The sequence below is a fragment of the Podarcis muralis genome, chromosome 5 (genome assembly GCF_964188315.1).
Source record: "Podarcis muralis chromosome 5, rPodMur119.hap1.1, whole genome shotgun sequence".
Taxonomy (NCBI): Eukaryota; Metazoa; Chordata; class Lepidosauria; order Squamata; family Lacertidae; genus Podarcis; species Podarcis muralis.
This window is the reverse complement of record NC_135659.1, coordinates 45,778,688-45,805,011: the sequence shown is the minus strand read 5'-3', so window position 1 is coordinate 45,805,011 and position 26,324 is coordinate 45,778,688. Positions and strand designations below refer to the sequence as shown.

At 42.0% G+C, this 26,324-nt stretch overlaps 1 protein-coding gene across 1 annotated transcript in view; it reads right to left on the bottom strand.

Annotated features, from left to right (window-relative positions):
- Positions 1–355: 355 nt before the first annotated feature.
- SLC1A7 (solute carrier family 1 member 7) overlaps positions 356–26,324 on the bottom strand; it is a 40,333-nt gene continuing 14,364 nt past the window's right edge. The window contains exons 4-11 of the mRNA XM_028733452.2: positions 20,398–20,440; positions 19,997–20,216; positions 14,316–14,415; positions 12,578–12,811; positions 10,679–10,873; positions 8,732–8,866; positions 5,030–5,129; positions 356–3,985 (exon numbers count right to left, since the gene is read on the bottom strand). Coding sequence (XP_028589285.1) covers positions 3,749–3,985; positions 5,030–5,129; positions 8,732–8,866; positions 10,679–10,873; positions 12,578–12,811; positions 14,316–14,415; positions 19,997–20,216; positions 20,398–20,440 — 1,264 coding nt within the window. The 3' untranslated portion in view covers positions 356–3,748. The remainder of the gene's footprint in view (positions 3,986–5,029; positions 5,130–8,731; positions 8,867–10,678; positions 10,874–12,577; positions 12,812–14,315; positions 14,416–19,996; positions 20,217–20,397; positions 20,441–26,324) is intronic.

The following is a 26,324-nucleotide window of genomic DNA, read 5'->3' as shown; positions in this document are numbered from 1 at the left end:
TGTTGGCAAACAGTAGCTTTTAATATTGAACAATATTTGGTAATTATGATGCAATGGTATTAATCTGACATTATTTCATTAACATGTAATTATATGTAGTATCTGACAACTTGTTAGATTTCATATGCAAACCCTGCAAAGATCAAGACAATTGAGAGATGGCAGCATGTCCAAAGTATTCAAATTTAAATTTTCCAATAATAATAATAATAAATCCTCTTTGAGAATGCAAATTTGAAAGCTATATTCAAAATATCTAATTCAAGAGCTGTAGAACATCTTGTCAGATATCTGAAAATATTAATCTCTGTTTGAAGGTGAAAAATCATCTCATTTAAGTAGCACATAGGCAAACCTCTTCACAACGGTATGTTTATTGAAAACATTTCCCATTGAAAACACTGGTAATCAATATATGATACAATTGGTCATACTGGTTGTACAGGGAGAGTTGTTTTATAATTTAAGGATTCGAGAAATAAAGAAAACATTCTTAAAGTATCTCAACCTATATATAAAAATAAGAAGCCAGGGTCCACAGCAAATTCCCACCAATATAAAAATGTTAGGGGTGGCTTTGATGTGGCAAAGATCGTGTCATCGTTTCCTCCTTCCCCCAAAGGCCCCGTCTCTATTTCTCATCAAACGATGTGACATAAAAGTTCCTCCCTCCCTCCAATGAAGGAATAAGGCAGGGGTGGGAGACCAGCAAAACGCCAGCGTAGTGAGTGATCCATGAGAAAGTTTTTTTAAAAGAAAGGAAGGAGAAGTGAAAGAAAAGAGAACGAAAGCAGATGCAGAGAGAACTGTGAAGTCAGCTCAAAGTGAACAGAAGGGTTTAGGGAAACAATCTTCTGTGAAGGACCTCTCTTCTCCAAAGCAGGCACTGAAAAGGAGAATAGCTTCCAGTCTCAGAAGCAGGCAGCTTTCCAATCACTCAGTCACCTCTTCTTCAGAATCTGATCCTAAGTCACGGCCTACCAGATGAACCTGCTGATCCCACATCTGCTGCCCAGAGGCAGAAGAGAAAAGGGTTCCCACACTTTTAACGGTTGTGCAGAGGAGAATTTTGGCAGATGTACCTTGTCATCATGCAGGGGGCAAGAATAAAGCTATGTCACCTGCTAGGTTTCTAATACATTTTTATTCTGCCTTTCTAAGGAGCTTTAGGTGGCACACTTGGTTCCTCCCCACCTTTCTAATCTCAAGAATTTTTTTAGGCTGGGTGACACCAAATGGCCCAACCCTAGCTAGAAAGCTTCCGGAGTGAGAGGCATTTGAACCCGACTCTCCTCAGTCACAATCCTAGGGGTTGTAGACACCTAACTTTTACTCAGAAGAAACCCACTGAAATTAAGTTCAATATGGTCATTAATCTCAATGGGCCTACTCTGAGTAAAAGTCACTTGAATCCAATCCCTACATCACACTAGCTCTCAGAGTGGAATCAATTCCATCTTCTGTGCAACAAGACTATGGGAGTCTTGGCCGCCTCTAATAACCTTCTGCCAATTAGACTGAGAAATTGGCATAGCCGACTCAACAGCCACAGTCTTCCCCCATCCTTCAAGCTGCTTCGACTTCAAATGACTGCCATTCCCATTATTAGAAGCACAGGAATGTGTGGCTGGATACTTGGAATGGAGCTGAAGGTCTAGCCGTGTGTGTGTGTGTGTGTGTGTGTGTGTGTGTGTGTGTGGAGCATGGTTATTAATTCAGAAAAACAAGTTTAAGGATGGGAGTTCACAAGAACATTTACTATGGAAGTGAGGACAACGTTACAATGAAAATGTGCCAGTCATGTACACTGGATCCCAGCCTATGTTTAGTCTGCTCTCTGACCACAAGCTCTATATTAGTCAAACGATCTGGGCCATAAACGTCATGGTATATATACAGTCTATACAAAGAAGAGAACGTTACGTACTCTTCTGTAGCACCAGGTTTTGTGTGTGTGTTTGGACTCCTGCAGTCTAGATGCTGTGGATGCTGTTATAGAATGGAACAAGATTTTTTAAAACGAAGGAAAAAAGAAGAAGAGAAGCACATGCATCTGGCACTTGGAAGGCAAACATGATGGGATATTTGTAGACTAGCTTAATGCCTACCTTTGAGACCCTCTTCCAAATAACAGGTTTGTTAAAGAAACAAACAATCTTCTCATTAGTTCCAAAAAGGTAATATACATGGCAACATACACATGAAAAACTTAAAAAAGCCAAGTAACAAACATTCTGTATTGCAAAAAAAGTAAAAGAGAAAAGGATTTTGAGAATCCCTGATTTGCACAGATCCCCTTTTTTGTACTCAGTCATTACCATCACAGCCAACAGTGATATAGGAGAATGCAGCTACTGAAATGCAATGAAATTGCCATATGGCTCCTCTAGAAAACCAGCTTATTGAGTTTGCTTGCACAAAGCTTATGCAGAGGTTAGATTATAAGTGGCCTTTATTGAGTATTCATTCTGTCTTATTTGCAGGGCAGTTATACAACAATGAGTATCAGTCCTGCATTCATCCTGATTTGCTGTCACGATATTTATACATCTTCCCGTTAGTTATTTGTTCGTCCCTCACTTTTCAATACATTTCTGTCAGTTTCCAAACTGCAAAGGGTCTGATTCTTAAAAAAAAAAAAAAGGATTTGATGTGAAGTGGTCCTTTAAACCACTTTAACTGCACAAATCTAGAGTGCTTGAATTCTTCTCACAGAATAGTGAGTCAACCTGAGTACAGAGAGACTAATATTTCAACAGAATAATGGATAGCATGGAGAGTTAAATTGCAATTCAGAGTGGTTTGCTACATAATAACTTACTGGCGTGATTCACATGAACCACTGTTTCATATGACACACATGAGTCATATGAGTCTTCTCTTTCCTCCTCTGGCATGCTACAAGGAGGAGATGGGAAGCATCCCCCTCCATTTTAAATTAACCGTGGTTTGTTTTTATGTCCCAACCAGGAACTGTGGTTAGCATTCCTATCATTTATTGAAATAAGCCAGGATCAATAACCATGGTTTAAAGTTGAGTTCTTTCAGTAAACCATAGCAAACCCTAACCACAGTTTGTCAGGGATTGCATATAATGACAATCAGCAGTTGACTGAAAATGAAAGCACATGCTTATGATCTCCTTGCAGAGATCATGATCTCTGGTGGAGAGGGAAGACTCCATGAGCTGATGTTGCTATGTGCAAACATATTTAATTTTGTAAGGTTTATAATAATGACATCCCATTTCAAATGGGAAATATTATTACTTTGGCCTTTCACTAAGATAAATGTCTTTTTGATTTGTTGCCCTGTTAATTGAATGCAAAAGTTTTACTGTTTGAGGCTAATGTTAATTTTGAAGCTGTTCAGCGAAATAAAGGAATTGTGAATATTGACGTTATCTTCATGATTAGGAGGAGAGTGAGACGGTTATCTCTTATGAATCATTTTAAAGGGGTCAGAGTTCTTTTAAAGAGCATCATAAGCAGAGTCATATAAGGTTGCCTAGAGTAAACCAAAGTTGTCCACTGATCAGTTCCTTTGTACCAAAACCAACCAAGCTACTGAAAAAACCCCACACTCGTTGAAGCCTTCTTTCTTCTTCTTCACAGATGTTCACAGCTGGCCTCACAGCCGCAGTTCGCACATGGCAGTCATTCCATGTTTTCCCATTCAAGGCAAAAGGCTGTCTCCCAATTCCAGCTGCGAGGTAGTCATTAGGTTTCAAATACCTCCAGATTAACAGTTACACATTTGTCTCCAGTTCATTGATTTCAATAGTGCAGTGGTCCTTACTGCTAGATTTCTCTGTATGAGTTTCTGTCGGGTTTTCTTCTTGCTCCACTTGAACAGGTATTTGATGCTGGAATGTCTTTGATGGTTCAGGTCCATGAGGCTCATTCATGTTCTTCACACAGCCATTTCTCTGGTAAGCCATGATCTGGTGGATACTGATGGGTTTTGTTTCACAGATCAAAGGCACCTATGAATGGAACAGGGAGATTCCCATTACTATTTTAGAGATGGTAAACTATTGCATGTGGTATCATTAAAGTGTATGGAAACTTGGGGCCTTCAAAAGCTGGAGAGGAATTAAACCACACTCACTTTTGTGTGTTGTGAATTATATATTTATGGTCACAAGGGACACAGCTGTCAAAAGCCAATAGGGCATTGCCATGTTTCAAAATGGCAGGACTCACAATCCCTACAATCCAGATTGGAGCTACAAATTCAGAAATCTATGACCCTTCTGGAATTGTACCAGTTCAGATTAGGGGTGGTGGTGCATGTGCGGGTGTTCCTACACTAAAACAACAATAACTTTCTGCACATTAAAAGGCACACTATAAAGCAGGCTAGTCTAGAACTCTTCTTCCTGACATATAGTTATCCAAAAGCATAGAGTTTTGAAGTAAGGGGAATCATTTAAACACATGGGGGAGGTTCATATTTCAGTGGTTAAGCATCTGCTTTGCATGCAGAATATCCCAGGTTCAATTCCAAGTTGATTGAGTCCCATCTGAAACCCTGGAGAGCCACGGCTAGTCATTGTAGACAGTGCTAAGGTAGATGCAGCAAATGTCTGACTCAAGACAGTAAACCTGCAGCTTACGGGGGGTTATGTTCCAGGGATTGCGCCTAAAGCCAAAATCACATATGGTCAAAGCACTTTGGGGTCAATGGCAGGTGGGACTGCCAAAGCCTTTCCCCCTGGAACCCTGCCCCCTTTTATTTATGTTTTGCCATGTGCGTAAAGCTGAATGCACACAAGTTAAATGCCGGCTTAAGTTGCTGGCTTACGGTGTAACACAGCTTCCTGTATTTGCGCCATCCTCATCTGCAGTCTGAAGTGATATAGTGCAAGAAAGGCTGTTAACACGGGATGAATATAATTTAAAACACACAGTTTAGCCCTCAAACATTGATAATCCACCACACAATGTGCCTACCACTACATTCCATTTTTATTATTGTTTTGGTTGGAAGTGCAACAGTATAACTCCATGGTTAAATTTTCTCCCACCTCAGACCCATCCTTGGTGAATTCTTTTCTGCAGATGTGAGCCATGATTCCAGCAGCCAGAGCATCCCCCAGCACGTTGATCATTGTTCGGAATCTGTCTCTGTCAAAACACAGTGGGGGCATTAAGGACGCCATTTCCTTTTGTTATGCAAATGCTCACAGATTTAGACTTCTCTCTGTTATACTCCCATGCAAAATAAAAGTCCATGAATATAATCTGATATCATGCTAAAACAAGCAGTTATGGAGAATAGGAAATAAAGGCACCTACTGAGTGTAAATTCATATATCACCATATTAGACCAAATAGGGAAGCACCTTGAACTGATCTTATGATAGATTCATCCCAATTTGCTTGCAGGGAGGTGAGACAACAGTGAGTCAAAGCAAGTGTTATCCTACACATTCCAGTACATACCCTCATCACTTTCCTTATTGCAAAAAGCCTAATCTTTGGGGGATGTGGGTTTCTTCCACAAGACCTTCCAATCAACCAGAATTTTCTGGTATGTTTGTTAAAACCATTCAAAAATAGGGGCCGTCTGGAAGCATCCCATGAATGCCAAAAAAAGTAAAAGGATATCACCCCAAAAAACATTTTGTGCCTTCCAAACCTGTGATTCTATGCCATGACTGTCTGTTCTTCTGCACCTGCATTTTGTATTTAATTCCCCCATGTACTTTTTTTTCAAGGATCAAAAAAGTCATTTCAGTGTGGCAAAAACTCTTATATATTTTGTTTGCTCTCCTCTTTGTCATTCTAAATATTGGCATGCATGGTGGAATGCTAAAGCAAGAAACATGGAGCAAAATAGCATTTGGGTGGTAGATGAGTGGCTAAATTCACTCCGGATTTCCCTAAATCAACCTCCTTCCCCCAACTGACATTGCACTTCTGGTCTCTGGATTCTATTTAAATGGCACCAGAAATCTCTTGAGTGAGTTGATCTGGAATTAATTCTGTAAAGTGTGGAATCCCGTGCAGCAGCTTTAAAGAGTTTGCAAAGAAACTTCTATCAGTCCTGAAATATTAAGGACCTTTTGTGAATAATGAAGGAAGCAATCTTGAGCCAAGGATATAAAAATAAAACTGGAATGTGTTTTAAAGACAAAAACAGGAGAACAAGGAAGGAAAGTGTACTTTGTATGGTGTGTTTGTGTATGTGTGTGTGTGTTTTTTTTTAGAAGACATAAGCAGGAGGAGCCATTAAGCATGTCCAGATGGAGAGTAGAACACATTCTGATTCCACTTGGAAAAGAGAAGACACTCGGACATTTTCAGGGGCCAGGAGTGTGTTGGTTGAGCTAAAACAGGGATGAGGAAATGTGGCCCCTAATTTAATGTCCGTGGTGGTGGGGAGAGCTCAGGGAGGAGAAGGAAGGTGGGAGACAGTGGTGGCTAGTGGCCTTTAGGACCGGTGGGGCAAAAAGCAAGGATGCCAACTGTATCAGTTATAACCAATGACGGGCAGAGACTACTAGTCCTCAGTTTGTCTCCTTGCTGAGTCCTACACAAGCAAAGCTGAGACTAAGGAGGAGGAAGTTGGCAGCCAGAGCCACCTGTTGGATTGATGGTGAGAGCCAGTGTGGTGTAGTGGTTAAGAGCGGTGGACTCGTAATCTGGGGAACCGGGTTTGCGTCTCCGCTCCTCCACATGCAGCTGCTGGGTGACCTTGGGCTAGTCACACTTCTTTGAAGTCTCTCAGCCCCACTCACCTCACAGAGTGTTTGTTGTGGGGGAGGAAGGGAAAGGAGAATGTTAGCCGCTTTGAGACTCCTTAAAGTGAGTGAAAGGCGGGATATCAAATCCAAGCTCTTCTTAAGAAGGAAGCAGCTGTTGGGGAGCTGGCTGATGGCAAACCGAGGTTGGCAGAGCAGTGCTCCATTTGCCCTAAAGGACTAGCTGGTGAGAAGGGGAAAGTCGAAGGGCATCTGATGTAGACTGAGCAATGGAAGAAAGCTCTTTGCAAGTGATCAGTTCAGTTCCTCGAGTTGCTAAAGGAATAAAGTGGGAGAAGATATAGTATGTTTGGCACTGCAGTTTACATGACTCTCCATTACTAGCATTTACTATTACTGTGTGTATTAGCTCTTGGTAACATTTTTGTTTTAAAATGATATATTTCCCACTTTATTTTCTTTGCACGTAGGTTGTTTTGTAGTCATAAGATAAAACCCATTTCATTTTCACAGAGCAAAAACTGAAAGGGAAACATTTGTAAAATGCAGCTTTTAAGCTGCTTTGAACATACAAAATTGAGGTGAAAGGGCAGGTGTATTAGCTGGAACTACTCTTAGTATATTATTTGAAGCCGAGTCAAATTCATCTTGGCAGAGCTGCATTCAATCTGAAACACATCATGTGATTTCCTTATTTTTCCAATGCAAACAAGCACATCTGAAAACTCAATCACATTGGTTAATATATTGATGTGGGTCATAAAGCTGAAATCCAGGAACATCCAGATGTTTGGCTTAAAAAAGCAAAGGGTGGTCCAAGATCAGCATTGTCCAGGTTTTGATTTCTTTCTTTCTTTCTTTCTTTCTTTCTTTCTTTCTTTCTTTCTTTCTTTCTTTCTTTCTTTCTTTCATCTTAATGGAGGTTAGGTTGAACCAGAATGGTTTTCATATGTTTTTAAGTAGATATGTGTATGTGGGTGAAAACACGGATCTGCCACTGCAATGTTTAGATCTGCCCACAGTCACAGCCTGTCCCACTGTCAAAGCTGTAAGCCAAAAAAGATGTAAAGGCAGCCCTCAGCAAAGTGCTCCCAGGGAATCCCCTCCCACGTCCATGAGCCCTAGTGGCAGTGAACAGCAGCATTGCTAACTGCCATTTTAGTTTCCCATAATGCCACGGTTCTATGCCAGAGGCATTTCACTTTTTGAATTTGGCTCTTTTTCCTGTCACCGTGAGGCAACAGAAAAAGAAAGCAAATTCAACAATTGCATAATTACAGCTGAAAATGAAGAACGGCTTTATGTTGTAAAGTGCCCTGTGATCTTTGGATGAAGGGTGTTATAGAAATTTATTATTATTATTATTATTAACAACAACAGCAACAACAGGGGACATACTCAGAGTCCATTCCCATGTTTCCCTTTGCAGCTGTAGCTTGAATTCAAGCCGACGCTGCAAGTAAGAATAGCTGCGATATGAATTCTTCTTTTAATTCAAGCCAGGGTTACAAACAAAGAAATGAAGAATGAAGAGTGTACTATTCTTCCTTTGCAGGCCACAGGTTCAGTTTAATCATCTGATGTCATGTGATTGACAGGTAAGCAGCCCCACCCACCCGTCAAAGTGACCTACAGAAGGTGGCAGAGTTTTGGATCAGCCCACCATCCAGATTCAACTCCTTCCCTCTCCCCATCATAAAATCTATGATCTATTAGACCTAATTTTCAAATTCACAATCAGTATGTCTCATCAAAGGATGATTGCCATGTCTTGCTTATGGGCATCCTATGGGCATCTAGTTGGCCACTGTTAGCAATAGTGTCCTGTACTTACTACAGATCTTTGGTTTGATTCAGTCAAGCAATTCTGTGACTTTCATGACATGACCACCCTCTAATTGCACCTTTCAGCTCACAGTGTGTTGTATGTTGCTATGAATGCAGCTGTTCAATAGTCACACATTCAGTTTGGTTTGAAGATGAGAGAAAAGTCTAAAAAAACCACACCATCCAGTTACTTACAAGGCCCAGTCGACTGCAATGATTAGAGTGATATCATCTGTAGGAAGCCCCACTGATGTAAGAACGATAACCATAGTAACAAGCCCAGCTTGCGGGATTCCAGCTGCACCAATGCTGGCAGCAGTTGCTGTGATACTTTTACCAAAGAGAGAGAGAGAAGGATATTAATGATCTAACATGGAAGAACACATATTTGGAACCAACAGAGAGTTTTCCTCCATGCTTATATTTGATCCACACCTATAAGTGACTCTCATATGCTTCAATCTGAACTGAGCTGGAACAGAAGTCCATTGAATAGGCTGGATGGGTTTTTTTTTTTATGTGAATGGTGATGCACATCCCTATCTGGGGCCCACCAGAGCCATTTCATGCAACAGGCTTCACACTACTAGAGCTGGATTGGGGCCCTCCTTCACAAGAAATAATTGATGGGGAAATTTTGTGCCGCTGTCCCACCACACGAAGCTGCCAAACTCGACTTGATATTGTGTGAATACAATTAACGTGCCAGCCATGTCGCTGCCAGTTCATTTCCAGGCCTAATTCAAGGTGCTCCCCTTAGTGTTTAAAGCTCAAAATTACTTAGGCCTCAAATATTTGAAAGACTGCCTCCTTCTGTACAGCCCCCAATAATTCTCTCAAGCGACACTGTTAAAGTCAGTGGGATAACATCAGCAGAAGGTTTCTGCAGAGTCGGAATCCAGTTCCTTGTTTTCAATACACCTTACACACCTTATTACACCTTAGTGCAACTTGTGACCCACCAAGCTCGAATGCAACCAACCAACTAACCAACAAACCAACCATGTATTGTGCCATACTAATACTTGGCTGCTGCCAGACATTTGTCTGGCTGGGTTGCACACTGGGCAGTATGACATTTAGCATAGAACAAAGCAATTAATTGCAATAAAATTAATGGCAGGAATCCCCCTGCTCTTAACAATAATCCCAGTGAGCACAAGAACCGAAATGGCAAATCACAGCTACATAAAAACACAGTCTAATATAAAGCTGATTACTTTGGTTCAGTCTGAACAAAATTATGAAGGATCCAGAAATGACACAGTCATGGATTTAAATATTCAGTAGTGAGTTGTTTTGTTTTTGGTCTGATAATTCATTTACCACTACTTTACTGGAAACCTGTCTATTTTATCCCCATCCCAAACACCAGACATCCTGTGTTTAAATTACCCACTCCACAGTTTGGACTCTTAGCCATTAAGAGCTTGTGAAATTTACAGCGCTTAACTATGAAGCTAGGCTTCACCAGGTCCGCCCTTTAGCATCCCAGGATTCAGCTCTGGCACATGCAAAGTAATAAGTAAATCACAGTACGTCTTGGAGCATGAAGAGTGTCTTTCTCTAACCACTGTGTGACCACAAGCAGCCACACACTTCTGGAATTATGAGAAAGAGCTTCCAGATCAGATGTTTTAGCTCACAGGCTCATTTGATCCCTGAACTTTTTTTCATTTTAGAAATTCACAACTAGCACTTTGACTTGCTTTTGAACTGCTAGGTTGGCAGGAGCAGGGACCAAGCAACAGGAGCTCACCCTTTTGCAGGGATTCGAACCGCCAACCTTCTGATCGGCAAGTCCTAGGCTCTGTGGTTTAACCCACAGCGCCACCCACGTCCCCCTCAGTGAGGATTACTCCCAGGTAAATGTGCAGCTCTAGAATTTGATCCCATAAAAGCATCACAATGCTAACAGAGAGGCTTACCACGGGGCATCCAATCCAAACTTTCATTTCCCATAAAGCACTGTGCATTCCTAACCAATTCACAGAAATATACTCTACGTTTTCCCATATGCAATTATGAATGAGGATGCTTGGATCATGTATCAGCAGTGTGCACAGCATGCAGATTTGCAGGAAATATCTGCAAGTCAAGCTTCCTAAATATGGGACCCCCTTTGTAAACTGGTTTTTTTACCTTATGGTGATGATCTGCCCGAAGTCCAGCTCATAATTGTTTACTTGAGCAATGAAAATAGCTGCTACTGCTTCATAAAGGGCGGTCCCATCCATATTGATTGTTGCCCCCACTGGGAGCACAAATCGGGCAATCCTCCTGTCCACATGGTTATTCTCTAACAAGCACTTGAAGGTTATAGGCAGAGTGGCTGAGCTGTGGGGAAAAAGAGAGTGAAGTCAGCAAAACTATAAGGTCTGAAGTAGGGGGGCTATCTCAAACCTGCAGGTGGCACTGCCAAGATGCATCCGTAAAAAACTATAGTCCTACTGGCAGGGTCAGGACTGACTGTAGCTGTACCCAGGAGGATGAACTGGCCAACAACAGATGGCAATAAAAGTTGGTGTTCTTTCTCCCCATTCCCAAAATTCAGCTGTGCTTCCTATCTACTGTCATTACCTCTCATTGCCTTTCATTCCATTCATTTTGCATTTTTTTGTGCAGTTCAAATAACTAGCTGAAGAAGCCTTGCTGCAGGGAGTCACTCTCTGGAATGCACCAGGGAGAACAAGTCTTTCAGGATTTCTTTTGCCATCATATGAGCTGTGATGACCTAATGCCAAATGAGAAGCCAGACTGAAATGGATATAGATAATCAGCTTCTGTGAGGTGCTTAAACCTGAGCCTTAGTTCTTCTCTAATGTTACCTAAAAACACGGAGACGGAATTGAGTAGCAGCTTGTTGTCACACTTGCAGAAATAGGGGATCAGCCATTATGTGCTTTCTCTTTTTCAGGAGGCCTGGGTGCAACCCCAAACCTGCAAAGCGCCTGATATGACCTAACTCAAATGCCTCCCACACTCCATCTTAAGTCTTAGCAGCTGCAGGCACAGATGGCTTGATCAGCCATTACTGGACTTTCCGCACCCCTTTTGTAGTCTTTTTATCTTCAAGCTGACAAAGAATTCTGAGGAACTCAAAACCTTGAGCACTAATTTTTGATGTTTTGGTTGCCCTAATAAAGATATTGCTCTAATAAACAAAAACCATAGCTCTGATTTTAAAAAAATAAGACGAATGATTGCATTTTCTTTTGCCCACAATGTACTCGGGTCCAGCAGTCATCCATCTCAATATAATCAAAGCAAATGCTTCCATTATCACAACTACCTCTGCCCTACTCATGGCTGTCTTTGGAACTCTACCAGGGCATCATCAGCACCACATAACACCCCCCCCCCCAAATAGGACTTTTATCTCCAACTGGGTATTGGGATGTTCTTATAAGAAGACTACATATGCTGGCCATTTGCATTGCTGCACTATTTCTCAAACTGCAGAAGACTGCTGGTATGAGACACCTGGTTTGACCCTGATCTCTCTATTTATAGTTTGGATTATGAAGTTAATCTGTAGAGCAGCTCTTGTGTTATGGGAATGTGGGGAAGTATTGCAGGGACTGGCCACAAAGTACAACATTGGGCTTCTTGCCAGGACCCTTCTTGAGCTTCTGTTTGTCTAGTGACACCACAAAGGATGATTTCTATGGGATGGGCAGAAGATTTCCAGATCAAACCTGGCTACATACCAAAGTGGCAAGAGGAAGCCCACTGCAGATTAGTGTCCCCTATCCAAGTAATCCAGAAGGATTGCTATGGGTATTGATGCCGCTGACAGATCCAGGAAAATTCTCTGAGCAAGGCAGGGAGGAGATGGTGGGGCCGGTGGAGAAAATGCCAGTGCTGTAGTCAGATGGATTGTATATGTCACGGTCTCACAGTTTAGAATCCAGGGATTGGGAGACTTGGATTTGGGGACCCTGCAGCATGAGTGCCTTAGCGAACTGGGAGTAAGGGAGCTAGACAAAAATAAGGAGTGCAAGGTAGAATTGTGCCAGTGTTTCATTCATTACATGGTACCTGGATGATGTGGCCAGAGCAATAAGCAAGGCTTGAAGAATCCCTCTGATGAAAACAATGGGGTTCTTCTTGGTGATGAAGAAGTATGTCATTGGCAGAATAAAAAGTCCATGTACCACTAGGCCACAAACCACAGTAATAGCGTAAAAGCCTAGCTTCTTCCCGATGGCTGATGGATCATCCATTTCCAAGATCTTACCAGCAATAAGGAACACTATTCCAAATGGAAAATACCTGGGGAAGGAGACAGTGATATTCAATGTGAAAGAACACTTCCACCCAAAAACTGAAGGAACTTCACTTATGCATATGTATACAGAACTAGTTGTGTGACACAGGCCATCTATAACTACATCCCCTCTGGCCAGTTCCAGAAGTTTTTAGAGCCAAACTGCATGCGAAAAAGGAGAGTTGTGATTCGTTAGTCTCCTGATTAGTTTTTTTAACCCGAAGTGCACCCTTGGAGCATTGCAAATTTTATTTTGCATCATCATGTGGTGTATATGCTGAACCCTTCTTCCACTACAGGCCATTTTTGCAGTCCAAGTTGAGTCCCTAAGCCACTAATTTTCCTCCAGTGATGCTAGTGTGTGTGTGTGTGTTAATAGTCTCTGTGGGTGATTTTCCCTGTGGGTGAGAAAGCAACTGTAATGGTGAGCTTTGCTACAAAAACTGCCCCCAGTTAAAAGGTTAAGCATGCAGCAGAACTGGCTTACCACATTTTGAGGTAAATGAAGTAAGACACAGTATCATCTAAAAAGCCACTTGCCCCACCCACTGCAGTAGATTGTTACGCCCAAAGTCTAAAATTACTTAATTAATAGCACCATTGATGCACGCCCAACAGCTGCTGCTATAATTGAATTTGTGGTTCCCAAATAACACACTGCGGTTAAAAAAAATAAAATCAGAACCATGAGTCTCCCATATCACATGTAGTTTGGCCCATAGAACAGTGGTTGTGGCACACGATACTAACATAGCGCTTGAGTTCCTGTTAATAGGTGCTCTCTTAACAATTCTCAACACCATTAACAAACCACAGTTCCCAAGATTCTTTGAGGGAAGTCATGGCTGTTTAAAGTGGTATGATACTGCTTTAGCTATTGTCATGGACTGGCTGGATGCAGAGGAATGGTGGGAGGAATCAGGTGGGGAACCCCAAGGGAACTCCAACAGAAGAAGGCTCAGAGCTAAGGGATTGGTGGTGGGACGACAATGAGTAGTCAGAGGGAGAAGAGGGAGGAGGAGGTGTTGCAATCTGAAGAGGCAACAGGGTTTAATGCACAGGAAGAGGCCGTGGCAGACAGCAGTGCAGAGTGGAGACAGGCTGCTGAAGAGGCCAGGGAGTTTCTCCATCCTGTTGTGACCAGCTCTCCTCCCCCCTGGTCTCCCAGAACCAGCAGAGGAATGAAGAGGGCAGAGGAAAGCAACACAAGAAGAAAGGAGCCTTAGGTTGCTGGGCAAGAACCCTGGAGGAGCCTTAGGGAGCAGCAGGAAGGGGAGGACCTTCAGTCCTTGCAACTGCCTCATTGGGGCAATACCTACTGAGAAGAGTTGCTGTGATCACTAGGCCTGAGCTGTCTTCGTTTCTTTGAATAAAGAGTTAACTTCACTGACAGCGGGTGTTTTATTGCTGACCTGTGCCTGACTCCAACCACTGAAAGTTATATATTGCAGATGGGGGCCAAACTTTGACTTGCAAGTTTTATTTTTTCCTAACACTGCATTTACTTACCATACGGAAACAGCCACTATCTTCATGACAGATTCATTTAAGCACTGGCAAAAGCTAACCAAGGGAACTCCACTGTTGCCCATCCTCCCCAACATTATTCCTGCAAATAGATAAATATTGTTTCATTTTATTCACCATCATATGGATTTACATCACAGGCCACATTGCCATATAAAACTTAAGTGTGTATATCTCTCTATCTATTGTGAATTGCTGGACTCAAATTTCGGACCTAAATTCGTGGGCAGGAACTGCTTCACTCTGTTTGACAATTGTAGACTCTGACCCGCCCCCCAATATCCTATGAGTCTAATTTTCACTTCCATTCATACTATGCTAGTAGATTTATTATATAAGTATATTGATACCAACATAAAATTCTATATTTAAGTAATTGATGCTACTGTTCCAGATTTGAATTAATTAAGTTACTATATGTTTAAAATTAGCATTTATTTGGATTTTCAGTTCAAAGAATTAGAAATGTTACATATGAGCAGTGATGTCTAACTTATGAGGGGCTGCAAACCACATATGGTACCACAATAAGTTTTTCGTGCCCTCCCAAGACCCCCGGAAATTTGTCATATGTGTATTTGACTGCTGTTATAAGTTTCCCACTGCAATGCCACAATACCAAAATATGTTGTGCCCCCCAACATTTTAAAAATGTTTTAAAAATTTCTAACCTTTTTTTAACCGGTTGAAAAGAAATAATCTTAAAAACCTACTAACTCCTCCATAGGTACCCTGACATTGTGATGCCAAAGGTTGCTTTTTTTACCATGCCTACTTTGATATGTGGCACCCAAAGGATTGACCATGAATCTGTGCACCTCAACCTGAAAAACGGCAGAGGTTTCTGCAGTAATATAAGCCAGACTCTATTATTCTGAATGGAATGTAGGCTTTTCTTCATTGTACTGCCCAAAGGAAAAATACTGCTGAATCTCATCCAGAGGTAAGTTATGCTGAGTTCAATGAGATTTACTCCCAGGTAAATATGTACACAATTGCAGTGGGACTTATTTCTGCATAGGAGTAAACCTACATTGGACTTAACGGTAAACCTAGTGTGGGCATAACACTGACCCATAATACCCATTAGACACAAAATTATAACTTTGTGGTGGCTGTAAAGTGAATTTGGAAGTTTCGGTCCAGATTCTAGGTGAAAACTAGGTGAAAAAAAGCCAGCATCCTATTCCTAAACTGCACTTGCCTTTTTTTGCTTGGCAACCTTAGCAGACATAAAGGAACTATGTATGAAATCCCAGATGTCTACTTTCTACGCAGGAGAACAGACAAACAAGAACTTGACAAAGGCCAGGAACTGCTACAGGTAAAATAATTATGACTATGTACTGCTGGGTTTCCATATAGTAGGATTTAAATTTGATTTGACACTCCTGTTTATTCATTTCAATAAGCAGTCCATCTGCTACAAAGGGTTGTGGCTGGTAGCAATATGTTTTAAAAAGGCATCACAAACTATAAAAACAATAATGTGTCTGCTTTAACTATCCAAAGCACTTAATTCATTGCCCATGTTGCACCAGTGCTAGGGTTTCCATTTGTGCAACAGACCTTTCTCCTCTCTCCACGCACAACCCATACCCTCCCCAAATCTGTTCCAGGGGGTTGTTCCTAGAACAAATTTAGGGGGTTCACGGGGAAGGAGATGCGGGGAACATCCCGTTGCACAAGCAGAAATCCTTGTGGGGATGGAATGAGAGGTTTAGTGCTAGGTTGGATTCCACCCGAAGTGTCTACATTACTTCTACAGGGTGAGTCCTTTAAAAGAGTATAAGATGCCCAGGTTCAAGCTGAAGTGAGTTTCTGACAGAAGGCAAATATCATGACTAAACACCTGAAGGAGCCAAGACTGAACATGTAGCACTCCAAAGGGCATTATGACGTTGTGTTCTTGGCTAACTGCCCATGCCGTTCAGCATGGTACACAGGAGGTGCTATCATAAAGAGAATAGCTCTCTTGTGGCGTAATGTCACTGCAATCCTGAGAGGAAATGATGATTGTCTGAGGGTGGCATCTAATGCTAAGCATGCTCAGAGCAGACCCACTGAAATCAATACACTTCAGTAATTTATGTTCCTTGATTTCAGTAGGTCTACTCTGTGCGGGTGGCGCTGTGGGTTAAACCACAGAGCCTAGGACTTGCCAATCAGAAGGTCGGCGGTTCGAATCCCCATGATGGGGTGAGCTCCCGTTGCTCGGTCCCTGCTCCTGCCAACCTAGCAGTTCGAAAGCACATCAAAGTGCAAGTAGATAAATAGGTACCGCTCCGGCGGGAAGGTAAAAGGCGTTTCCGTGCGCTGCTCTGGTTCGCCACATGACCCAGAAGCTGTACGCCGGCTCCCTCGGCCAATAAAGCGAGATGAGCGCCGCAACCCCAGAGTTGGTCACGACTGGACCTAATGGTCAGGGGTCCCTTTACTTTTACCTTGCTCCGAGCAAGACTTAGTTGGATATTAACCTGAATGCTTTGGACATCCCCATTAAACAGAACGTGGTCTACCAGCTTGGTACTGTCACCTGCCTGCTGCTTAACTCACCACACCCCCTTTTCCCCCAATCTTTGGTAGAAGTCAACAGAAACTGAAGGTTTAGGGCAAGAGCTCAATGGGCACCTGACAACACAAACCTGTTCAGCAATTCATGCAACCACACCTGTGGATTTGACTACTTAGAGTGGGAGGAACAGAGTCACACTCATGGGCCACACTTCCAACCTCCACACATTCATCGGTAGGTCAGAGCAGAGCATATGGAGAAAATGCAGGGTCCCTATGTTTATGGTGAGATCCTACAGACACACATTAGTATGTGTGTAGGCTCTGAGTCTATCCTGTGGCAGCAGAGGGGAAACTAAAGAGATAATAGATCCATGATCCAGCAGCAGGAAACACAGTTAGGTCCCTTGCCAAGAACCAAGTGGGACAGTCTGAGAGGAGAAGTCCATAGATCAGTCACTGAAAAAAATGCAGGCTCCACATTCAGGGAACCATTTCAACAACAAAAAAATACTCTTGAAAATGATTTAGTGAGAGTGATTTTGGTTTTTTCTAAGTCTCGGTGAACTCTCATATCTGTCTGTACAGCAAATATATCCCAGCCAAGAACTGAGTGTCAGAGCTCACGTCTGTGCTTGTACAGCAGGTTCCAGGTCTCAGCACTAGTCCTGACTTAATGGCAAACAAGCTGATCTGCTGTCAAGATGCAGCCATTTCACAACAACACTTGCTAATCTTTGGCTCGCCATAAATTTCAAATCTGCAATATGTTTTTTGAATTATGTTGCTCTTTCCTCTTAACATAAATTTGAAGGGCACTTCAGCATTTTAATCCAGTCTGGGCTTATTATGAAATGGCAGCTTCAGGAGAACATGGATATTCCATGTTGAAAAGTGGAAATGGTCCCTGTCCATAATCTAAAGGTGGAGGGAGAAGACAGAGAAGGCAAGGCTATAGGCCACATGAAAATGAATAGCAGGCCTGGGCATATTTCTCCATGTGACAGAGATGGAAATGTCCATCTCTGTAGTTCATATTCATATCACTTCCATTCAATTTGGCCAGTGGGGGTTGGACCCTCCTCAACATCTACGTTTCATATCTCCTTTTCTTTCACCCAAGACATAAAGCGATGAATGAAAGGTTTGGGTGGATGTGAGTTCAGGGTTGGAGAAGTGATGCAGGTTCGGGGCCACCACTGGGATTGCAGCCTAAATCCACTCTACCCTTTCTCACAACTGCCCTTGTTGCAATACTCTTTGCATGTTATATTTCCCTGTCATTCACTTTTCTGAAAGAATCAGTAAGCAGGGAACAGGTGTGCACAGCCAAACTGAGCAGGGTTCAATCCTGCCCCACAATCAGCCGTGAGGCTGGCTTGGGATCCAGTGGGTTGTGGGCTAGCTTAGCCCCACACCCTCACTGCGAATGTCCTGTTTGGGGGCTTTCCACTTAACTCATCTGGTGGGGATATTGGCAGAGGGCCTCTTGCCCACCCATTCAGTGAGCAGAAGAGGGTGGTTGAACAGGAGGCCAGCTGGGCTGGCAGAACTGAGTGGAGGGAGGCCTCTGCTCAGTCCAGCAGCCCCACAAAGGCCAATGTAATGTAGGGGATGGGGGTGGACTGCAGCCTTACTCACCATTTTTCTAACTAAAAAAGGAAGAAACGTTGCAACCTTTCCTCACAGCAGAGTATTCTCCACCCCCTTGATCATTCTGATTTCCCCTTTCTGAACCTTTTCCAACTTCACAATATCCTCTTTGGAAAGGGCTAAACAGCTTTTCATTTTAGATTAATCTGCTAGCATGCTTGCTCCAGAAACTGAATTTTACTTTAGGATGCTACAAACTTTTCCTCTTTGTGAAGTTGCAGTCCAGCACATGAATCAGCCTTCAGCGTGACAATCATGTGATAATTCATGCCAGCAAGATTTATGCTTAAAATAAAATTGACATCATTTTATTGGAGCCAATGCGCTGGGGGTAAATCAAGGAGAAGAGAGTGCTCAGCTACTGAAATATTCCACTGCTCCCTGCAGGGCATTCTGTGAACTATTACACCAAAGCTCCTAATATAGGAGTGCAGTGAAAATTCACCAACAGGAAAACGTGAAGGACATTTCAAAATCTTTAGGCGCCAGGCAAAAACATTCCTCTTAAACCAGGCCTTTGGCTGATTGACATCCAATGCCCTTTTAAAATGTGTGTGGGGGGTGGTGGTGGTGGTTATTGGGTTGTTTCTGTTTTTATTTTGATTATATATTTTGTGATTTTATGTTGTGACTTTATGTTGTAACCACCCTGAGACCTGAGGGTATAGGGTGGTATACAAATGTAATAAATAATAATAATAATAACAACAACCTCACACCAACAGTCTACCATTTGATCACGATCTCTCAGCCAAACCTACCTCACAGAGATGTTGTGAGGGAGGGGAGGACAATGTATGCTGTCTTTAGCTCTTTGGAGGAAATGTGGAATATAAATGCAGTTATTAACTAATAGTAGCAAATAGTAAATCTTATTGAAAACTGGGCTTGAATTGGGTAGGGGCAGGTTGGGGGGGGGAGTTTAATACAATCCACAAGCCATTCCTCCCACTTTTAGCCAAATCATGCCCCCCTGTAGCATTTAAAATCAGTAAGTATGTAGGCAATCTCACAATGTACGGGAGACTGGTCTTCACTGTAATATGTGTTCCAAAATTTGAAATCCATAGAGTAGAACTTAGTGATGACTAACAAATCCATTTCACTTTAATGAGAATAAGTCATGACTTGGTCTGCTAAATTTTTCAGTGCAGTCCCCTAGCAAACATGAGACATCCTCCTTCAGGGGTTCCATGAAGAGATGTGGCCCTCAGGCCCCTACCCTGTCACACAAGCTCACTGGAAAAGCTCTATGAATTACAGAGGGAAGTAAAAATACCAGATGAGGAAACTACAGAGCAACGTAGGACAGGTGAAAACTGCAGCAGGCTCTTTCGCAGGTGACTGGAAGTTTGACTCCAATGCTCAACTGATCAAAGCTATTTCAAGGGGGTGCTATTGAGATGGGGAAAGAACAGAAACGGCACCAGGGGTTCCAAACAGAAAGGCTAATTCTCCTACATCAAAGGACAAGTTCACAGATTACAACCACATACCCATGGTAGCAGAGAATATTACAATCCCCAACACGTTCATGCCTTCGCTGGTGCCTGGTTCTGACTTGTAGATAACTTCGGGTGGTGGTGTGATGTCCAAGGCAAAATTCTGGATGTTGGATCCATTTTCATCCTGAACCCCGTAGATAATGATTCGGCGTGTGGTGCTTTCAGACGCAGCTTTGTTGGCTTTCACAATCGGGGTGCTTTTGGTTCGGTACTGAAAGAGCGGAAGCGCATCTCCATTACATGTAGAAGGATATTTTCTTGCTTTGAAGTTCCCTTCATGAACGGAACTTTATCAACAGATAACAGAATACCTCTAAAGATTCATTAACTCCTTGCTTATTTGAAGGGGAAATTTCCTTAGTGTTCAAACTAATAGTGGTCCAGACACTCACCTGTTTAAAAGTGGCCTCAACAAGGTTGGCAGGGAACATGTTCCTGAAAAGAGATAAGAAAGATGTTTGCCAAGGTATTAGATAAAAATTGAACTCACTGGGCCACTAATCTTTGTAAGTTACTTTCTCTTTTAGGTGGCCACTTCTGTCTGTGTGGCATTTTATTTGGGAATCAATCACATTCCAGTATTTCCCACTGTAATATCTGCAACCTGCAATATGTGGCCAAACAGGAGCTAAACGACATTCTGTTAATTGAAGCCTTACTACAGCTTCTTCAAAAGCTTTATTCCTCTGCTGTAGACACACAGAAGCATTAGAATCAAAGTGCTGGAAAAAGTCTGAAAATCATCTAGTCCTATTTCAGTAGAATCCTGCATGCCCAAACTTAGCGAGATACTACTGTCTGTCCATCTCTATTTGTTAAAATACTTATATATCACCCTTCTGGTGCAAAACTATCACTAAGAGCAGCATTCATCATTTAGACATCCCTATTTTATTAAACAACAATCAACCAAAGAGATAAGATCAGCTGTTAAAACCATAGAAACATCACCTTTCACATACAGCAAAAACCTGCTGGAATAAAATGGTTTTCAACAACTGTTGCAAAAAAATCAAAGGAAGGAGCCAGCCACATTTCACAGGGCAAAGTCTCCACAATCAGGGAGCAGACACTGAGAAGTTCCTCTCTCTTATCGCAGTCAAACATGCTTCCACCCTAGAAGGTACACAGAGAAGGTCCTCCCCTTTTGATCTTAGGAAGCAGTCAGAATGTTTTAACTCTATAGCTCTTCCACAACGATGCGACCAAATGTACAATGGAGACTCAATCAAGTCCTGGCATCTTAGGCAAACATGTCATACAGTTTTACTTACATGCACGTCTGTTCAGAAATTAGTCCCACTGAATTTTCATAAGACCATAAGAAGAGCCTGCTGGATCAGGCCAATGGCCCATCTAGTCCAGCATCCTGTTCTCACAGTGGCCAGCCAGGTGCCTGAGGGAAGCCCAAAAGCAGAACCTGAGCCAACAGCATTCTACCCGCTTGTGATTCCCAGCAACTGGCGTTCAGAGGCAGAGCTATGGTGGCCAGTCGCCATTGGTAGCCTTACCCTCCAATGGGACTTTCTCCCCATGGAGTAAATGTGCATAGGATTGCAGCCTGAGTTTTGTTCATGCATGCATGTTCATCGCATGACAACTGCTAGTTAATGTGCTGTGTCACATGTGTGGATGATGAACCATCCAAGAGCAAACAGCGCAGGCACAACAGTCTTATCATCTGAAACAGTGCAGTCTTGTCACACATTCTGCTAAGAGTCATCCAACGCTTGAGTAATCCAGAAATGGAAAAAGCAGAAAAATATATATTGTGGTATGAGTGGTAGAAAGTGTGGTGTGAATGATGTTTAGTTTCTCCCCAACATCAAGAGAATAACATCTGTGCAATTAATTACTTCTTGAGTAATAAAATACAGTGGGACCTCAGTTACAGACGCTTCAGGTTACAGACGCTTCAGGTTACAGACTCCGCTAACCCAGCAATAGTACCTCGGGTTAAGGACTTTGCTTCAGGATGAGAACAGAAATTGTGTGGTGGTGGCGCAGCGGCAGCAGGAGGCCCCATTAGCTAAAGTGGCGCCTCAGGTTAAGAACAGTTTCAGGTTAAGAACAGACCTCCGGAATGAATTAAGTTCTTCACCCGAGGTACCACTGTAATTATTTGGGGGGGGGGATGCATGAACATCTAGCTACACCTTTACAAAACCGAGAATTTTCCTTTAACTTGCCTCTCAGATGATGCTGACTTCACAGGGACAATTAGTCCCCATGAAACCTGTATTCCATCCGCACACATTAACTAATTCATGCTTGTCATGCAATTTTTGGATGCGAGGTGCTACAGACGTACAAAGGATTATTGCACTGATTAAATTAGTTTGCGATGGATAATTCATCTGGAGCAGCAGATTCCCATTGAGGATTTTCCTTCAACCTGCACTGAAGAAGAACGACACATGTGGCCCATGGCAGCTCTGAGAGCAGAAAATAAATTGAATGTGGCTTCGCTCCCTAAACCATAATTGGCAGCATTAAAATGCAACTGGGACTCCACAGGAGAAGAAATATCAGATGGTTAGTAGCTAGATTTAATGTTAGCCAAATTCGTGGAGGATTACAGCATTTTATTTCTTGATCATTCTTTATCCTGCAGGAATTACAACTGCTCCTCTTAATACAGGGATCTGGAATACTTCCACTATATTTTAAATAGATTGCTGTTTATTTCTATGGTGAAGAAACATTCTTTGAGACTAGCTTTTCTCAAGTGACCAAAAACGGATCACTTCCAGGTAAAAGGATGGCCTTCAGATGATTGCAAAATATATGAGAAAGAAAGACACCACTGTAATGTCACACCAGCAGCAGAATGTCAATTCAATAAATAAAATAAAATAAAGTAATTCATGTTGAACTGACTGACAATCAGCCTCAAGGGAAGAAATGGGGGCTTGAGAAAAAGTCACATGTTTAGGTATTGTCTGGGTTGCAGTGAAGCCCAAGATCAATAAAAAATTAAGAAGTAAAAAATATTTTTATCACACAGGTGAGGGGAAGGAAACTGGTGCATAAAACAAAACAGAGTTTTTGTTGGCTGAAATTCCAGACAAATGCCCAGTTTTAGCATGAAATATTAATTTTTTAAAATATAAAAATGTTTTGTTCCTGTTTAGTAAAGTTAGGATGATCCGCACATCTATTTCAACACTCTCCTTAGCATTGTTTGACCAATACTAAAACCTGTATATCAGATACATGATCAACTTCTGTTCCTTAGCACTTTGTAGCTCTCACACATATTGGAATACATTAGGAAACAAATTCCAGAATGATGATTCAGGATCCACAGTTGGCTATCAGGAAGCATAGGGGCAGTTTGTTAATCTGTATTGAGTAATGGTGACAATACTCTTGTGGAACAGGGTTCTATGTCATTTTAAATGTGCTTGTGGGAGAGGATTGTAGATTTGTTTTGTTTTATTATGTATTTTGTGTTCTCATTTTGTATTGTTATGTTGTGAACTGCCTTGTGATCTTTGGATGAAGGGCAATATACAAATTTTAATAATTTTTGACATTGGGAGCCGGTGTGGTGTAGTGGTTAAGAGCGGTAGTCTTGTAATCTGGTGAACCAGGTTTGCTTCCCCACTCCTCCATATGCAGCTGCTGGATGACCTTGGGCTAGTCACACTTCTCTGAAGTCTCTCAGCCCCACTCACCTCACAGAGTGTTTGTTGTGGGGGAGGAAGGGAAAGGAGAATGTTAGCCACTTTGAGACTCCTTCGGGTAGTGATAAAGTGGGATATCAAATCCAAACTCTTCTTCTTCATCATCAATGTTATTGAATAGTTTTGATGAAGCCAATGTAAATATATTGTCAAAATAATTGGTCTCATATATAATCTTGGCATCATAAATAGCAATTGCAGTTTAATGGAAAACAGTCCCAGATCTTACACTGATTGCTTGGTACTGCTCACTCTGGAGAAAATCACACATAATTTGTGATTTCATAAGCTCCAGACACTTTTTATATAATTTAGCATTCCTTTTATGACATATACAGCAAAGCCATCATTTTAAAGACAATGCTACTCACAAGCCTGGCAAATCTGGAACTATACCTGATCTGATAAAGTGGATAGTCTTTACTTGGGCTTTGTTGTTTTAGCTCGTGTGCAACTACTCATTCTACATGCCTATTTTATAGTTTTTGTTTTTCATCTTTGTTATAATTGTTCTCTTCGTTTTATATATATTATAAAATGAAATAATACAAAAGAAGCTTTACAAATAAAATGTAAAGATTATTTCAGCTTGCTAAAAAACCCCAACCAGAATAAAAATGTTTACACCAGCCGACAAAAAGGATCTGGGGAGGAGTCCATCCACTGTCCATGGACAAAGTATTCCACAAGACTGAAAAGGCTGATTTAGAGTTAGCAGGCATGTCAGCTCAGAAAACAGATCATAGCTATAAAAAAAGGTCACTCACACCTTAATTCCTTCAATATTTTAACAGATTCTAAAAGATATCTAACTGAAGGTGTCAAGTTTTATCAGCACACACCTCTGTCTTCTGCTATAGACGGTTTAAGCACAATTTCAGGTTCTGGACAAACAGGGCATTCATTGAGCTGTAGTCAACAACAACAATCTAAACCTTCTCTTGCCTTGTAAAAATAAAGACAAATTTCTGTTCAGTTTAGGATGTGTTCTTAGCCTTTGAGAGAGGAGACAAAAGTAAATTTAAAGGGACAGCTAATTAAGGGGTCTCATCGCACTTCAGCTACAATATAAGACAATTATATGTCTTTATATATCAGAGGGGAATCTGATATATTGGGGAAGAGACCATAACTCAGTAACAGAGAACATGTTTTGGACGTGGGTGGTCCCAGGTTTATTCCTCAGTACCTCCAGTTAAACAGATCGTAAGAACAGCCTTGCTGCATCACACCTAAGGCTTGTTGAGCCCACCAAACTATTATCCCAGTGGACAACTAGATGTCTTTGGGAAACCCACAAGAAAGACCTGCGACAGATGATGAGATCACGGTCAGGCAAAGGAGATACTTCTCTGAAGTCTCTCAGCCCCACTCACCTCACAGAGTGTTTGTTGTGGGGGAGGAAGGGAAAGGAGAATGTTAGCCGCTTTGAGACTCCTTCAGGTAGCGATAAAGCGGGATATTAAATCCAAACTCCATCTTCAAATAGACCCTCCTTCCAGATGTTACGTAAACAGTATGAAACCCAGTCATAAGAAAGGTTCCTATGCTACTCTGTCAGTACGAACCGGGCTTTAGTTCAGTCTTCCTCAACTTGGGGTCCCTAGATGTTGTTGGACTACAGATCCTAATAATAATAATAATAATAATAATAATAATAATAATAATTTCTTATTTGTGCCCCGCCCATCTGGCTGGGTTTCCCCAGCCACTCTGGGCGGCTTCCACAGAGACCAAAAATACACTAAAATGTCACACATTAAAAACTTCCCTGAACAGGGCTGCCTTAAGATGTCTTCTGAATGTCAGGTAGTTGTTTATCACTTTGACATCTGATGGGAGGGCGTTCCACAGGGTGAGCGCCACTACCGAGAAGGCCCTCTGCCTGGTTCCCTGTAGCTTTGCTTCTCGCAATGAAGGAACTGCCAGAAGGCCCTCGGTGCTGGACCTCAGTGTCTGGGTTGGACGATGGGGGTGGAGACACTCCTTCAGGTGTACTGGGCCGAGGCCGTTTAGAGCTCTAAAGGTCAACACCAACACTTTGAATTGTGCTCGGAAACGTACTGGGAGCCAATGTAGGTCTTTCAAGACTGGTGTTATGTGGTCTCGGCGCCCGCCCCCTGATGATGGACCGTGACATTTGGGGATGATTTGTTTACTTATTAAAAGCATTTATAATCCTCTCGTCACCCAAAGGTGCCTGAATGGAGAATACATAACTATTCAACATCAAGTATTACCACTATGCGAACGCTAGTGAAACAAATGATGGGGATTGTTTATCTGGCAACAACCCTGCTGTCCCAGGCAGCCAGCTATTGCTGTCGCTTCATATTTAGAGAGGCTTAGCCTCCTCAGCAGGAGTCCAGCTCTCAGCCAAGTTGATTTCTTCTCTGTCAGCCAAGAGACAGGCCACTTTCTCTTGCCGTACCAGACAAGGTCAACTTGGATGCCCGGGTTACAGGTTTTCATTTATTTAAAAGCGTTCCCAAACTGCTTAGTATTTTTCAAAAATCGCTAAGTGGTGTAGAACATGAAAGCAATCAACAATATTGTTAAAACAAAAGCATAACATAAAAGTAGTATAAAAGCATATGAAAACAACAGGAGTTGAGGGAATTCAAACAAAT